Consider the following 16,613-nt stretch of genomic DNA (forward strand, 5'->3'; position numbering starts at 1 on the left):
CCACATGGTACTTAAACACATGTCAGAACGAGGGCGTAGCAGAGGCGCGCAGTGGGCGCGCCGGCAGCGCGCCAAAGGCAAGCCCGTCAGCGCCCGTCCACGCTCCGAAAGCGCTCAGCGCCAGGCAGGCTGCCAGTCAGGTTAGTGAGGTTAATAGGACTACAAAGCATAGCTACACAGGGCATCAACTGAGAGACATTGGTCGTAAGGGGAAAGGAGAAATTGCGTGGGAAAAAACTGCTGGCTCAGAGTCAGAGTATGTCAGTATGGAGTCTTTGAGATGTGGGCTGCTCAAAGTGAGGTCACTATCAAAACATCATATGCACACCCAACTGTTATTAGAAACTAAGCAGCCAGATATCCCGTTTATGACAGAGACATGGATGCAACCCGGGTCCGATTTGGAACTGGGCCTGACTTGCCCACCTGGCTATAGGGCTATACATAACCCTAGAACTAAATGGTAGAGGAGGAGGGGTTGGGATTATATTCAAGGAGATGTGGGATATCTCATTGTTGGAAATCAATGAGGTTCCAGGCATTGAGTGGCTGGGTCCCAGCCTTTAAAGGCCACAATGGGCTTAGTTGGACGGGTATACTAGGTTATAGACCCCCGGGGGCCTTCGGTCTCCAACTACAACAGGGCATGATTGATGTATTTAGCAATATGGTACTTACCCACACTAGAGTAGTGGCCCTGGGAGATTTTAATCTATGGGCCAATGGGAGCCGGGACTGTGGGTATAATAATCTATTACAGGCATGTGATAATCTAAATCTAACGCAACAGGTTCTAGAATCTACTCCTAAAGGGGGCCATGCTCTGGATCGGATTTTTGCAGAGAAAGAATTTATTAAGGTGGAAAACATTGTTCGGTGGGCTGGTCGGACCATTATCTGGTACAATTTCGGCTGGTGATCCCTAAAGCAGGGCGAGCTGATGTAGTAAGGGGAAGAAATTTCCTAGGCAGGGACTGGAAGAGCCTCTTAAAGAGGGCTGATTCATCTCCGATATTTAAGGCAAATGGGCTTCTGGACCCCCTGAAATCAATGGAACAAAACTATGCCTCCTTCTGCGAACATATCACTGAAAATCTTTACCAGATTGCCCCGGCTAAGAAAATCAGGAAGTTGGGGAGACCCTCCGCCCCATTTTATAATGACACACCAAGGACAAAAAAAAGGGAATGCAAATTGGCAGAGCGACAATGGAGTAAGGCATATGCAGAGATAGACAAAGCCCTCTGGAAGGAGAAGTTAGCCAATTATAAAAAGGTAATTCAGAAAACTAAGGCACACTACTATGCCAAAACTATCCTTAAGGCGCCTACCAGCAGTAGGGCTATTTTTAAAATCATGAGGGACATTGCTAGTCCCGAATGCACTAATAACAGCATCCCACCTAGTCAAGAGCTATGTAAGAGCTTAGCTACATTCTTGGACGACAAAATAAGAAAAATCATAGAAGGGCTGGAAATTGACGAAGTGAATATCTCCGGCGAGGTAGATGGATAACAGTCTGCGGGTAAGCAAAAGAGCTGGGAAAGAGGGGTTGAGCCAGAGGACCAGGCAATCTATTTGGGTCACTTTGAGCTTCCCTCTAAGGAAGAGTTTAATAAGATAGCCTCAGGAGTTTCTTCAGGCTCCCCTTTGTACCACGCCCCATCCAAAAATTTGGAAGGAGCTGGGAAGTGAGCTGCTTCCCATACTCCGACAGCTGTGTAATCTATCACTGAGCAGTGGACAGGTTCCGGCAAGCTGGAAACAAGCAATTATTACACCCTTGCTGAAAAAACCGACACTTGATCCAGCATGCCCAAAAAACTACAGGCCAATATCCTTTCTCCCATATCCAGTAAAGATTATAGAACGGTTGGTCAGTAGGGCACTCTCCCAGTTTCTGGAGCGTAACAAGCTGGAGGATGTGCAGTTTGGATTTAGCCCAGACTGTGGGACGAAGACAGCTTTGGTTAACGTTTTGGAAGACGTTCGAATGTGAGCAGACAGAGGACAACCAGCTATGTTGATCCTACTGGACCTGTCTGCCGCGTTAGATATGGTTAACCACACAGCTCTTATGACCTGGCTGGAAACAGTAGGGGTGAGAGTTGTAGCACTGGATTGGTTTTGATCATACTTGACCGACAGGCGGTCACCCATCCCCCTTATCGTTCGGACCTTACGGAGATTAGGCATGGGGTCCCCCAGGGCTCTGCAATCAGCCCAATTTTTAACACCTATATGAGCCCCCTGATCTCGATTATTAAGTCCTATTGGGTTAGCTTGGTAAACTACGATGACGATACACAGCTTATTGTCTCATTGGAGGGAAACCTTGCAGTCCTGCTGGAAAAATTCCATGCCTGTATCAGTGTATGTTAGAAACGATGCACTGGCTGAAAAACAACTCTTTACAATTCAAATGTGAAAAAAATGAGATACTCTGCTGTGCAGCAGGTAAAGTCCCCTTTTCCCGCCCTATGGGTTTTTGGCCCATTGCCACGGAGTCACCTTTGCTACCAGTCACGACTGTACGCAATCTTGGGGTCAGTTTTAACGATAAATTGAACCTTGAAACCCACGTCAATAAGATTGTGGGAAGCTGTTTTTTGTTCATCAGAACTCTCGGAATATCTTGCCGTTACTCCCATACCAGGTGCGAGCGCATGTAGTAAGGAACGTTATTCTGAGTCGACTTGACTATGGAAACGCGCTACTGCTGGAAACACCTAGGTACCCGATTGGGAGACTCCAGAGAGTACAGACGGTGGTGGCTTAACTGGCCCAGTCTAGACCACGACAGTCATCTACATCCTTGGCATTGTCGGAGCTGCATTGGCTTCCGATACTCCAGAGGATTCAATTCAAGTCATTGTGCATTGTCTTTAAAGCACTGCACGGGATGGGACCAATACCACTGCAGTCTAAGTTTATCTGGTATAAACCCACACAGAGCCTTCGGTCTTCCGCGACTAATCTGGTGAATATACCCAAGATCAAGAAAGTTAAATCCAGCGGAAGAGCCTTTAGCTATGCAGCAGCACGCCTCTGGAATAGTCTGCCAGTTGAGTTAAGACAGATGCAGGATCTGATGAAGTTTAGGGGCAAAGTCAAAACCTGGCTTTTCCCTAGAGTACTGGCCGAGATTAGCAACTAGTGAGCCTGGTATCTGTGGTGAGGGAGCCTTTGTACCGCAGGGCCAGGATGCCCGTTGGGTTACAGTGCGCTTTATAAATCCAAAATACATACATACATACATACATACATACATACATACCAGACCCGCCCCTGCGAAATCCACGGCCGAGTCCACGCTGAGGCTGGTTCTGCACAAGCTTGCTGGAAGAGCATGCCTGGGTGCCGCTGCCCTGGGCACGAAAGGAACGAAACCCAGGCGTGGCAGGGCTCTTCGTAGAAAGGCCCAAGGACTTGGCCGTGTCCCGCAAGTCTTTAAAGCGCTCCAGGGCACAGTCAGCCTTGTCGCCAAAGAGGCGGGAGCCATCAAAGGGAATGAGCGAGCCCTGGACATCGGGTGAAAACCCGGTAGACCGCAACCAGGCATGGTGCCGCAACACCAGTCATGGAAATTGCCCTGCCCAAGGAATCAACCGTGTCCAGACCACACCTGATGGTAAACTTCGCCAAATCCTTGCCTTCTGCAATCGCTTGGGAAAGGACAGCCTGGACCTCCTCAGAACACTGAGGCAGGACCTCTGCTACCGAATCCCACACTGCGTGGGAGTAACGGCCCAATAAGCAGGCGGTATTAACCGACCGCAACCCCAAGGTGGCTGAGAACAACCTCTTGCCATATTGGTCTAGCTTCCTTATCCGGCAGAGCCGTGGTAAAGGCACACGGACTTTGAGGTCTGAATGACCAGGCTCTCAGGTGTAGGGGGAGTGGTCAAGAAGGCAGGATCACCAGGGGCCGGGCGACCAAGTGCCCAAGAGGACTTCGGTAAGGGCCTCATTGAAAGGGAGCAGTGGCTCAGACTACGTAGACGCCACCTGGAGCACCTCCGTAAGGTGGTTGGTCTTAAGGGCCACTGTAGGGAGGTCGGGATGGAGAGCCTCCGCTGCCCGACGCAACACCATAGTGTAGGACGCGCCCTCCTCCATAGTAGGCGGAGGTGAGGCAAACCCTGGGTCAGAAGACACATCAAGCTCACCTGCATCTTGAAGGTCATCTACCCAATCCTGCTCGGAGTCAGACTGCCGCGCAAGGGGGTCCTCGGAGCCATCCCAGTCCTCACCCGGCTCCGGAGTATAAGGAGCCGGCTGCAGCGGCAGGGCCGAAGAGGGGGCAAGCGGAGCCGGTAGCGGCATCGGCCGAGGCCGAGCCGGAGCCACATTCCAATGCGGATCCCAGGCAGGAACGAAAAGGTCCGAGAACCGGGGCAGGGGTGGGATAAACTGCACCCAGTGCAGTGCCTGTGGCGGCGTTGGGGCCGGAGTTCAGGTCATCGCCTGGGGCCGGAGTTCAGGTCATCACCTGGGGCCGGAGCCAGTAGCGCTGCACCTTGTGGTGCCGGAGCCAAGGGCACTGGACCCATTGGCTCCGGGGCTGGCGCCAGAGGCGGTACCGTCAGGCCAACAGGATCTGGACACGGGACCGCGGGGCCTGCAGGCGCGCTGGCGGGAGCCCGAGGCCTGAAAAGGTAGTCCATGGCAGCAAGAAACTCTTACATCTGTACAGGAGTTGCAGACGGACTCGTGGGACTCCCAGGCTCCGGAGGAGCCGCAGGGCGGAGACCCTGTCCCCCTCGTCTGCCTCTGAGGAGCGACGGGGGGACATTGAGAGCGAACACGCTTCTTCGATTTCTTTTTATGGCATTGCTTCTCGGAATCTGAAGGTGAAGACTTTGAGCCCGAAGAGCAACAGCTCCGGTCCTGCGAGTGGTCCCACGAACAGCCCCTAGACCCGGAGCGGCGTTGAGAGAAGTGCCGGACCTCCAGCAACTTACGGCACTGCTCCCGCAAGGCCTTCGGGGCAATGGCTCGACAGTCTCAACAGTCCCGGGAGTCATTGTCGGTCTCCAGGCAGTAGAGTCAGATATGGTGGGGGTCCGCCACCAACATATTACAGCGGCACGACACACAAGACTTAAAGCCGGGCATCCCTACATGCACAAGGAGACGAGAGGGAGACAAAAAGTCTCAAAAAGTAGTCATAAAATAACTGAGGCATGTGCTCAATCCGGATCTGCGCTTTCAGCGCGGAAAAAGAAAGAACTGACGTCAGCGTGCATGAGGGGCGCCTAAGTAGTCTTGGACGTCATCTCAGCGCATACGACGCCAGCGACCGACGCAGAGCCACACAACGCCACCTACTGACGCACAGGGGTACTGCTAAGCAAAACTTTCCGGATCCAGTCTGACGACTGGGGATATTCTATGGTAAGAAATCTATCACTAACGTGTCTCTTTCAGATATATACATACAATGAGCAACAAGCGGTGCGCAACAACGCCATGCGTTAGTGAAGGGTTAGTAAAAAGAGTTACAGCTACTGCAGACTTCATATTTAGTGTGCGTCTGCATAAATACTCACAACTGCTATTACTGAATTTCTTTACATAGTGGGTTGAAAAACCATGATCAATCTCCAGTGCCGTTAGAAATGCTGAGTTCTTGGCACAATTTCCAGTCTGGTCAGAGGCCATTAACATCCTTCAAATCATCACATTTCTCTCTGGGAAGGAGACTGAAGAAATTATAAATTGAAATCCTCAACTCCCTTTTGCGTATTCGAAAGTGAACAGTGGTTCTTTCTTTCTTGGGGAAGGCAGTAAAGTGACTGCGGGTATAGAGGTTTAATCTAGAGTAGTGGTTCTTAACCTTTTGACTTCTGTGGACCCCTACTGATTCATTAGTAAAATCCAGGAACCCCCACTTAGTCATTATTAGAAGCCAGGAACCCTCTTACTAAGCTAATTCTATGATTTGAACCTATACACAATGCACAAAACTACAAAAACAAGTATAAGCCACACAAATACTCAAATATCACATTCAAATATAATCAAAGTTTTCAAATTTTCAATTTTGCTTAATTGTATATGCTTTATTAACTTTAATGTATTAATATTATTTAATTTTGTAAAACAGTTGCAGACCCCCTGAGTAGGCCTCGCAGACCCCATGGATCCTTGGACCACAGGGTAAGAACCAAACATCTAGATAATTATGCTTTTTGGTTGCCGTGATAACCAGTAAGTTAGGAGGCTGAGAAAGGAAGGTGCATAAGGTAAACTACAATGGGCCTGGAACTTAGAACTTATGCCATTTACAATTCTTGCTCTGGTAGGTTTAGTAGTCCAAAAACAGATGTATTTTACACCATAAGACTGCTGAAATATTAAGCATCTTTGCAACTCTATTTGTGACTATCTGAAAAGTTAACACATCATCCAGCAGAGACAACCTATGGAGTGAGGTATTCAGTTTTCATACTAAGTAGACGCGCCTAACCATATCAGAGTCCCAAGAACACACTGCAGGTAGTCAAATTACTACTTGCTTATTAGGGCAGTGTCTCTTATCCTGGAGAAGGGTTCAGACCTCCAACCACCAGAGCGTACATACAAGAAAAGTGACTGAAAGTTCCGTCACTCTGATGAATGATAACTTGCACTGTATCTTCCTATGCTTTAAGGCACAATTTCCCTATCTTAAGTCTCCTGTAAGGCACTTTCAGACATACTTTACAGTTTAAGGAGCGAGTCTGAAAGCCAAACATACAACATGCCAATCTTTGCAGGACTACTTCAATCCAAAAAGGGCAACTCTCACTGAGCAAACATATACACTGATGGGTTACACTTAATTGAGTTAATCCCTTAATGAAAAAGAAAGGCTCTTTTCTTACAAAACATGCTGTTAAGAGCAAACTATCGAACGTGTTGAGTACGCGCAAAACCCGACCAAACATTAATTTCCGGTAAAAAAAACCATCAGGAAAGGATTACAGGTCCTTCACTATGAGCCCGATAAAAATAATTGCATGACTTACCACCGCATGAATGGAAGGCAGACAGTTTCTTGAATTCTTAAAGGCACAGTACTTCATTGGTACCTTGAAAAGCAAGGTCTGGGAGGTGGCTTATTTCCACACATTGTTAGGCATCGTATAAGGTAGGATACATATAATAGGGCTTTTATTCCAATAGCATAGACATATTAAAATGACACTAATATAAAATTATCATAAACACCTTGTGAGCATGAAATAGATTTGTTCTTGGAGCATAGGCCAATCTTATTTATTGAAAGAGCATTTTTGATGCTTATACTTTGGATACAAAATATTTTATGATTAATTCCTTTTGCTTCAAAAGTTTATACTGCTCCCAGTTAAAGTTCACATCTTCAATATTTATACATTGTTTTTTCTCAGGTTCTTAATCAGTATTGTTGGCTTTTACTGATTCTTTGCAAGAATGAAGGCCGTGACCGAGGCGGTGGTTTCCTTTGGTAGACTGCGAGACTGGAAGTTGAGGGAAAGGCACAAACTGATACTAAAATTTTATCAGGTCCTTTCGGTCAGAACCTACATTTGTGTTAAATGGAGAGTGGAGCTACTATTGGACTATGTACTCTAGCTGAAACATGTTCGCTGGTACTATTCGACACCAGTGGAGGGCACTATGGTTGCCTATGGTGCAGTTGCCCTTTTTGTGTTAACTTTGTGAGGATGGCACAGAATGGGCTACCATATCGATGATAATCCCCAAAACACTGGGCGTATGTATGCCTGGCTAAAATGAGCTTACTCCCAGGGTCAGGAAGTTAAAATGCTGTGGTGCCAGATAACTGGCTAGCTGGAAAATCGAACTAGTGATGTAGATGATAAAAATTAGAATTATTGTAACTGGAGCCTTCTGCTTCCATCAATTGCCTTCTGATCGCTGCTTCAGTTTTATGGTACTTTTGAAAAATACGATTTCATGTTAAACAGTGTGAAATCATTGTTAATGTGTAGATAACATTTTTGATGTGCCTTTAGCTTAGCTACACTGGCTAGCATAATAAAAACGTTGGAAGGTTAATAGCGGTCTTCTCACACCTCTGTAGCACCAGTCAGTATTTTCCCACACCAGCCAAATAAACACTGCCAGTCAAGTTAAAAACACGTTCTTGGCACAGTTTATTGTCTTGACCCAAAAACAAAAATCTGTTAGCAAGTCAACGAACAACAGTCTACCCTATATATAACATTTCTGTTCACAGCCCAGTAAAAACAGGTGGGGAGATCCGGTCGGGAGAGGTTCCAGAGTAGATTTTTATTTTTTTAATGAGAGAGAGAAAAAAAAATCAGCAGCAGTCCTTCCTAGTATCACAGAGAAGGCTGTAATTACCTTTTAAATGCTATTTTTGTAGGCGGAAGAGAGGATCGGAACAACCAGCCCTACTTACCGAGACCCTCCACACACGCACGCACACACACAATCAACAAAAAGGATTAAGGCTGCGAGTATGTGATGCTCTCTGACTGATATAGGAACATGCACGTACATCTTAGAGTGGAGTCCTCATCTTACACGCGAGGCAGAATGCCAACAGTGTGCATACAGTTCTATGCCACAGTAGCCTGCTTGCAAAAGACCTTCCACTACATGACAATTTACAATGGAAATTCTCAACATGAATTCATGCATGCACCTTTAACCACTTCCAGTAGAACCAAGATTGTGGAGGGGACATTCTTAAAAGTTTCATACAGTGAATCAAGCAATATGGTACAACAATAGATTCGAACAGCACAGTACCGAAAGGAAAGCGAGGAGAGGCTTGCGAGTAGCACCATACCAAGAGTACCTCGAGTATTTTGATACGGAATGCCTTAAGCTCAGTTACACTGCAAGAGACTTAATCAGCGCAGTAGAAGGTAATGTGGAAATTCTGGAGTAGCTGCAGCCTTTTCACAATATTACTCTAATTTTCCACAGGCAATCTCATGTTTCCAGTATTTTTAATGTTTTGAACTGACAGAACATTCTAGTACTTTTCCAGAAGAAAGGGACATGTGCTTGCCTCCAAATTATAAATCAGTTATGTTAGTTACATACTTTAAGGAAGGGTAAATGTAACCTGTGTGTGCCAAGGAGAGGTTGTAACAAGCATTTTAAACTTGGAATAAAGGTGTGGGGGAAGGAAAAGCAAATTAACACATTCTGGCAACGTAGTGCCCATAAATATTAAACAGGCCATGAAACATCATAACTAAGATGAGGTACTGCTGAACAGTAAGAGTTTTTGTGAGATTCGTTTTGCAAAACATCACTAGGAGTGAAGCCATTAACTAGAGTAGACTACGACGCAGGGCTATACAGATACGAGGAACTACTTAAATAGGAGGATTACATGAGGGCAGAACCATTTTCACTGTGAGGTAAAAAGGACTGAAACAACACTCATCTCTGATTTTAGGCAGGAAAATGACTTCTACGGTTACAAAATGTTTAGTGGCAGCATCACAACTCTTGGGTGTGGGGAGGTCAGGATGTTGTTTGCTTCAACATTCAGTGGCACAGAGATGATCAGGGTAAGGTGAACCATGCAACCTTCACTTTGCCTTAATGATTCTTAAAAATTATGAAAATGCCTACACTGCTCACCGAACAAAAAGAAGCTCCAGACACAGCCAAAACTAGCATCAAATAGAATTTCAATAGTCATCTGTAGCTAAGGTAAGTAGTCAGGTTTGGTTCAAGCTGTCAAAAAAGAAAGCCTGAATTTACATTGGGATCCTTTGCATGAATCAAAGATGTCTTACCATTGGCTCTTAGGCCATCAAAGGATTTAATCTGTCGGAAGTAACCAAGCATTTATATTATAAGACAATGGATTAACTATTTTGGAGGTGGTGGTTCAAAACTTATTTTATGTCATAGGTTGTCACTATGGACTGCCTGGCTGGCTGGCTGTTCAAGTCACAGTAATCCACACAGTATATGTGTCCTCTGTGACCTTGGTTTAACATGCTTCAGAGTATTAATAATTTAAAAAAACAAAGGGTGCCTTATGATCGTGTGAAGGAAAATAAACTAGTGACTGAAAATAATTTTTTTGCACACTACTCTAGCCACAATAACACTGGCATCTGAATGATGCAAGATGATATGGCCGTTCTCATGAAAATTATGAGCAGCATCTTTAGCATGTATGAAGAAAGGGGGTGTGGGAGGCAATAACTTCACTGTAAAAAAACAGGTTTCCTTTTACCTAACTCTTGTATACCGCTCTCCTCCTTTCAAAATGAAGATACCGGTCCATCCACTAACCATAACACGCGCAAAAACATACACAGGACCAAAGTACTGTTGGCAAAGAGACACCATGAATTTCACATTAAAAATAGCACGTCCGGCAATTACGCCAGAAGCGGTGCTGCATGTACACCGTGATATAAACACCAAAGAACTGCATCCGGGAGCAGGCTTGGACCGGTGTGCAAGTGCATAGGTCTGCAGTAGGAAGTGGTGCCCTCAGAATAATATACAATGTTAGTATTCTAACCCTGCCTTCAGGAGGTCAGTTGTCCCTTGGGAGATGCCTCTTGGGAGATGCACCATGGCCCTGCAATGGAGGTCTAAATCCTAAAAGATCAAACGAATGACGCGCAGCACCAAGAAATGAAGGAACAGCAGACTTCCCTGCTGGCCACAGAAAAGGCCGGCAACATGTTAACACTCGCTGTAGATGGTAGTTCAATTGTGCCAGCACCTGCTAAGAGCCATAAAAATAGCAAAGCATTTAAAGGGGAAGGTCTCACCACAAACAAATTAAAAAAAGAAAGGCATTTACATAGTTTTAATGTTTTCTACAGTACCCTGTGCCAGGACTAGAAGAGTGCTTCAATATCTTGCGTCTCAGATCCCGCCCTGATGCATAGAAGGTAGGGGTTACTATAGTTTCATGTTTGTATAGCTCATATGGAGCCCCACTATACAAAGTTCAAGACTGTGCATGAAATATCTGCCAAAATTATCACCCAAAATCGAAACGGGGAAGAGGGTGGGCTGGAGTGGGAGAACTACTGCCAGTTTGTGTGTGTTGTAGATATCTGCAACTGCATGAATTGGATTCATTAGCATTATAGGTAGATGAATGAGGCAGGGGATATGTGGCCCGCAGGTCATCAAACGGGAGTAAGGTCAATGGTGGGGCGGCTCTGGACTTAACATGCCTGAAGGAGACAGCGTTAGACAGAAGGAGAATGCTAAGTTCCAAGTTTGATGGGAAGGACTCTAGCAGGTGGCAACAATGTGAAGATGGAAAAAGAGAAAACTGATTTATCATCACATACAGATGGTGCGGGTGTCAAACTGGCATTTGGGCGTTGAAAAGAAGCTGCATTCCATAGCAGTTTGTAATATCGTCTCAAGGGGGGGCAGGTACAGTAGAGGTAATACTTTTCTATTTTTCTAGCACACAGGACTGGGATAGTGTGGTAGAGGGGCATTTCATGCACAAATAATTATTTTACAAAATCATCCTCGGGAGAGCGCAGAAATGGGAATGGGAAGCCACGAGGCCCCTGGAAGGGAGACATTCCATTCCGCACTAAACTGCAACATTCTCAACAAACACTGCTTTTGGCGGGACTCCTGCCCGTGTCTTGCCCAACACAGGGGCAGGGTAAAAGGGGACAAGGAGAAAGAAGGGTATAGGAAAGGCAGGCTTTTCAGTCTTATCCAAAATGGTTTTCAGATTCCTGAAGACTCTCCGTCATCTGATATCGGACAGCGAGCTCTGACTGGAAGCGGTGTATGCGGAGCCCAATGAAGGCGTGCCGTTGTTTGCCAGACGACCTTGCCGGAGAGTTTCAAAGTAAGAGGCTTGAACAGGTTTATGGCACTGCAGGACTTGTCTGGCATCCTCCACCTTGAACCATTCCCTCTTCCTTCCTGTGTGGGAAGAGGGAGGAGAGAGATCATCCACTGCATTAAAAGAAACAAAAAGCACACGTTTTAGGAACCATTCTAATGCACTCTACTTTTTATTTCTGGTCTTGCTGTGTGGTGGGGGGCCATAACTAGAACGGGACAAGCCGGCCTAGCTACAAATGCACAACAAAACACATTTCACTTCTTAATCATGTTACACAAAAATGCAGGGTTGACCAGGAATACCCTTGGCCGGTATTATAGCTACAAGTGAACTGATTAACGTTGGTATGCATACTCAATTCGACGACTGATAAGCAGTGCAATCTTTTGTCAGTAGATATCTCTGGGGAACAAAGGGCTCAAACAAATCTAGTGACGTTGTATAAACAAGCCGATGTTAACTTAGAAGTATTTTGGGCAAGTATTTATCAGACAAAGTCCTGTAAATCTTCAAGTATTATTAACATGGGAACCAAATATACTGGAAGGGTACTAAGATGCAAGTTGCATGTACTTGCAAAACGTGAAGCAGGTTCGTTTATGAGATCCAAGTACATTGCTCGACAGAACCCAATTTTCAACCTCATGCTCAACCGGCTGGCTCCCTTGATGCCACATCTGCAGGAGGCTCCTTTCAAAGCAGATAGCATGGCCGTCCAAAAGCTAGTCTGTTTATTGTGAAATATTACAAAAAGGGCAGTAGGCCCAAAACTATTTATTATGAAAAGCATTTACTTACGGAAGTAGGCCTTTTACGGCAGAATATGATTACACTATGTTATAGACTGCAGACTGGTCATTTATGTATGGAACTTAGCAAATTCGGTGCTAGGCAAGGGTGTTGTGTTGGTTACTCTCTCTATCCAACTTGGATGGATACATGATTTACACCATGACTATCCCCACTAGTTTTTTTTTTGTTTACTGTTTTGCCAACTGTAATTTTCTGCATATTTATGACTGCATATACACCTAATATAGCTGCTTAGGGGGACGCCTTTGTAGAATACATTAGGCATGAGTGGGTTATGGGGAAAAGCCAATGATAAACGTTGGAGGTCTATTTAGAACAAGCATTGGAAATGCAATAGGTCTCGCATTAGGAAAGTTTGAGCTATTGGTCTTATAAATTACTTTTTTTATTTATGTGTTTTTTAAAATAGCAAAATATCTTTGTAATTTACAATGCCAATAGTTATAACTTTCGCAAATGTGACACCTATAGCATTTGTAATGCAACATGTATTGTATTTACGTGACTTAGATGTATTGATATTACAAATAATGGCTTTTAATTTTTTTAAATAATTAGTACTTAAAATAATCTATTTAATTTGTAATGTCAATAGCTTTAAGTTTTGTAAATAACTTTTGTGAAGATTATGTTGTGTTTTTTATTGTGTCGAAAACCCAAGAACAGAAGTGAAAAATTAACATCTTTTTGTGATCTATCGATAATACTATTATAAAGGAAGAACTTTGAACCTTTGAGGCGGGTAAACTCGGGAACCACAGCGCCAATCCACACACCCGATACATCGTTGTAATCGTCAGGGTGTGCAGATGGACATAGGCTATATAAACTTAATAAATATAAGTTATTTAAAAAATGTACAGAAAAAAAAAGTAGTCCCTTGGAAAAAGCGTTGGCCGCGACGTGCGTGCCCGACGTGAGGAGCAGCGTCCAAGAGCGCGAGAAGGCCCGGTGGACATGGCGCGGGGAGGAGCGGTGAGGAGCGGCGGACAGGCGGGGAGGAGCGGTGAGCGGCGGATGAGGTAGGTTATTTATTTATTTATGAGCAGCGGAAAAATGAAGCAAAAATGAAAATCGTGAGCAAGAGGAAGCAAACGGAGCATTACAAATGTGAAGCAAACGGTGCATTACAGGAGGAAAAAGTTACGTGTGCAGGTTACAAAAGCATACATCGTGAGCAAGAGGAAGCAAACAGAGCATTACAAAAGTGAGCCAAACGGTGCATTACAGGAGGAAAAAGTTACGTGTGCAGGTTACAAAAGCGTAGAAAGTAAACAGAGGTATAGGAGGAAAAAGTGACGTGTGCAGGTAGCAAGAGGAAGCAAACTGAGCATTAAAAAAGTGAGCCAAACGGTGCATTACAGGAGGAAAAAGTTACGTGTGCAGGTTACAAAAGCGTACAAAGTAAACCGAGGTATAATACTGCAATATATGGAGGAAGGCTCCAGGGGACCCACGGACAATGTCGGGGCGGGGGCCCTGAAGCCTAATTGCTCCCAGACAACGTTGGGACGGGCTGCTAGTTTGTAATAAAGCTTGTAAGCTTAAACTGCTTGAAACATTGAAAGAACATATTTGAACCAGTGATGCTGTGGTTGTGCTGAGTGATGCTGTTGTTGCGCTGAGTGATGCTGTGGTTGCGCTGAGTGATGCTGTGGTTGCGCTGAGTGATGCTGTGGTTGCGCTGAGTGATGCTGTGGTTGCGCTGAGTGATGCTGTGGTTGCGCTGAGTGATGCTGTGGTTGCGCTGAGTGATGCTGTGGTTGCGCTGAGTGATGCTGTGGTTGCGCTGAGTGATGCTGTGGTTGCGCTGAGTGATGCTGTGGTTGCGCTGAGTGATGCTGTGGTTGCGCTGAGTGATGCAGTGGTTGCGCTGAGTGATGCAGTGGTTGCGCTGAGTGATGCTGGGGTTGCGCTGAGTGATGCTGGGGTTGCGCTGAGTGATGCTGGGGTTGCGCTGAGTGATGCTGGGGTTGCGCTGAGTGATGCTGGGGTTGCGCTGAGTGATGCTGGGGTTGCGCTGAGTGATGCTGGGGTTGCGCTGAGTGATGCTGGGGTTGCGCTGAGTGATGCTGGGGTTGCGCTGAGTGATGCTGGAGTTGCGCTGAGTGATGCTGGAGTTGCGCTGAGTGATGCTGGAGTTGCGCTGAGTGATGCTGGGGTTGCGCTGAGTGATGCTGGGGTTGCGCTGAGTGATGCTGGGGTTGCGCTGAGTGATGCTGGGGTTGCGCTGAGTGATGCTGGGGTGGTGCAGAGTGATGCTGGGGTGGTGCAGAGTGATGCTGGGGTGGTGCAGAGTGATGCTGGGGTGGTGCAGAGTGATGCTGGGGTGGTGCAGAGTGATGCTGGGGTGGTGCAGAGTGATGCTGGGGTGGTGCAGAGTGATGCTGGGGTGGTGCAGAGTGATGCAGTGGTGGTGCAGAGTGGTGCAGTGGTGGTGCAGAGTGGTGCAGTGGTGCAGTGGTGGTGCAGAGTGGTGCTGTGGTGGTGCAGAGTGGTGCTGTGGTGGTGCAGTGTGGTGCTGTGGTGGTGCAGTGTGGTGCTGTGGTGGTTTTGTGGTGGCACTGAGTGATGTTGTGGTGGTGTTGAGTGGTGGTACTGAGAGGTGCTGATGAGTGGTTCTGTGGTGGTGCTGTGGTGGTGCTGAGTGGGAGATGGGGAGAGGGAGAAAAAGGAGAGCAGGGAGAGGGTAAAGAGAGGGAGAGAGGGGAGAGAGGAGAGAGAGGGGGAGAGAGTAGAGAGACGGAGACGGGGAGAGAGGAGAGGGAAGAGAGGGAGAGGGAAGAGAGGGAAAGGGAGAGAGGGAAAGGGAGAGAGGGAAAGGGAGAGAGGGAAAGGGAGAGGGAAAGGGAGAGAGGAGAGAGGGAGGGTAAGAAGAGAGGGGAGGACGAGATCGAAGGACAGAGGGGAGAGAGAGGGGAGGGAGAGAGAGAGGAGAGCAGGCAGAGGGGGAGATGGGGAGAGGGAGAAACAAGCTCACAAAAACAATAACTCAATTCACATTCGTAGGCAATATTTCACAATAGTAAAGTACTTGAACGGTAAACATCGGTGGTGGTAGAGAAAGCAGCTTGGGTCTGGAAGTGATGTGACCCCATGATCTCAACTACCGTGTGCCCTTTCGGGTAGCTCCTACACGAAATAGGTAAAGTATAAAATGTATATCTGCACATAAACTGTCTATGTTACGGGTATAGGGAGAGGGGCAAAATTATGGACATCAAAACAGGGAAGGGGCGAGGGAAAAGGAGTGAAAGCAAGAGGCACAGCTGGGAAGAGAAAGATTAAATTAGAGAGGTAAATCTAAAGCAAGAAAATTAAAACTGAAAGTACGGCCGAGTGAATAATTAGGGGAGGAGCGGATAACTTTGAAGAGCTGCTGATCGGCTCCAGCGGAGCAGGTATGTCCAAAGCTTACGTCCGGCTGGGGCTATCGGAAAAGGTCAGCTCAAGAAGCAGCAGCAGTCCGGGGAGGGCGGAGGACTAAATCAAGTTCCCAATCCTGTTACATGAAAGGAAAATACAAGTGCTGAGAGTAATAAGGTTTGCTGCTTCTAGACTCCAGACAATGAGTGCATGTTAAGGGGCCATGTTGGGAGAAGAGAAAACAGTTGATGGGTCCAAATGCAGAAGGCATGACTAACTCAACAAGCAATGAGAAAACGAGTCTAATAGGGGCATAAAGGCACAACAAGTTGAAACGAGACACGGCCTAGAGGCCGTGAAACAGAAAGTACGGCCGAGTGAATAATTAGGGGAGGAGCGGATACGAGTCTAATAGGGGCAGAAAGGCACAACAAGTTAAAACGAGACACGGCCTGGCGGCAGTGAAACAAAGTACGGCTGAGTGAATAATTAGGGGAGGAGCAGATATCTTTGAAGAGCTGCTGGCATCACCAAGCTGGGGAACAGATGGCTGGCTTTGATGTGCACGATCATTTTAGGTCAATGCGCTTGTGCATTGAGC

At 46.4% G+C, this 16,613-nt stretch overlaps 1 protein-coding gene across 2 annotated transcripts in view; it reads right to left on the reverse strand.

Annotated features, from left to right (window-relative positions):
• Nucleotides 1-8,130: 8,130 nt before the first annotated feature.
• NUDT3 (nudix hydrolase 3) overlaps nt 8,131-16,613 on the reverse strand; it is a 443,844-nt gene continuing 435,361 nt past the window's right edge. Inside the window, exon 5 of one of the 2 annotated variants that reach the window (XM_086923201.1) lies at nt 8,131-11,910. In XM_086923201.1, coding sequence (XP_086779327.1) covers nt 11,732-11,910 — 179 coding nt within the window. In that variant the 3' untranslated portion in view covers nt 8,131-11,731. Of the gene's footprint in view, nt 11,944-16,613 lie in introns of both variants that reach the window. The other variant, XM_086923200.1, reaches the window with a different exon arrangement.

The sequence above is a fragment of the Lissotriton vulgaris genome, chromosome 5 (genome assembly GCF_964263255.1).
Source record: "Lissotriton vulgaris chromosome 5, aLisVul1.2, whole genome shotgun sequence".
NCBI lineage: Eukaryota > Metazoa > Chordata > Amphibia > Caudata > Salamandridae > Lissotriton > Lissotriton vulgaris.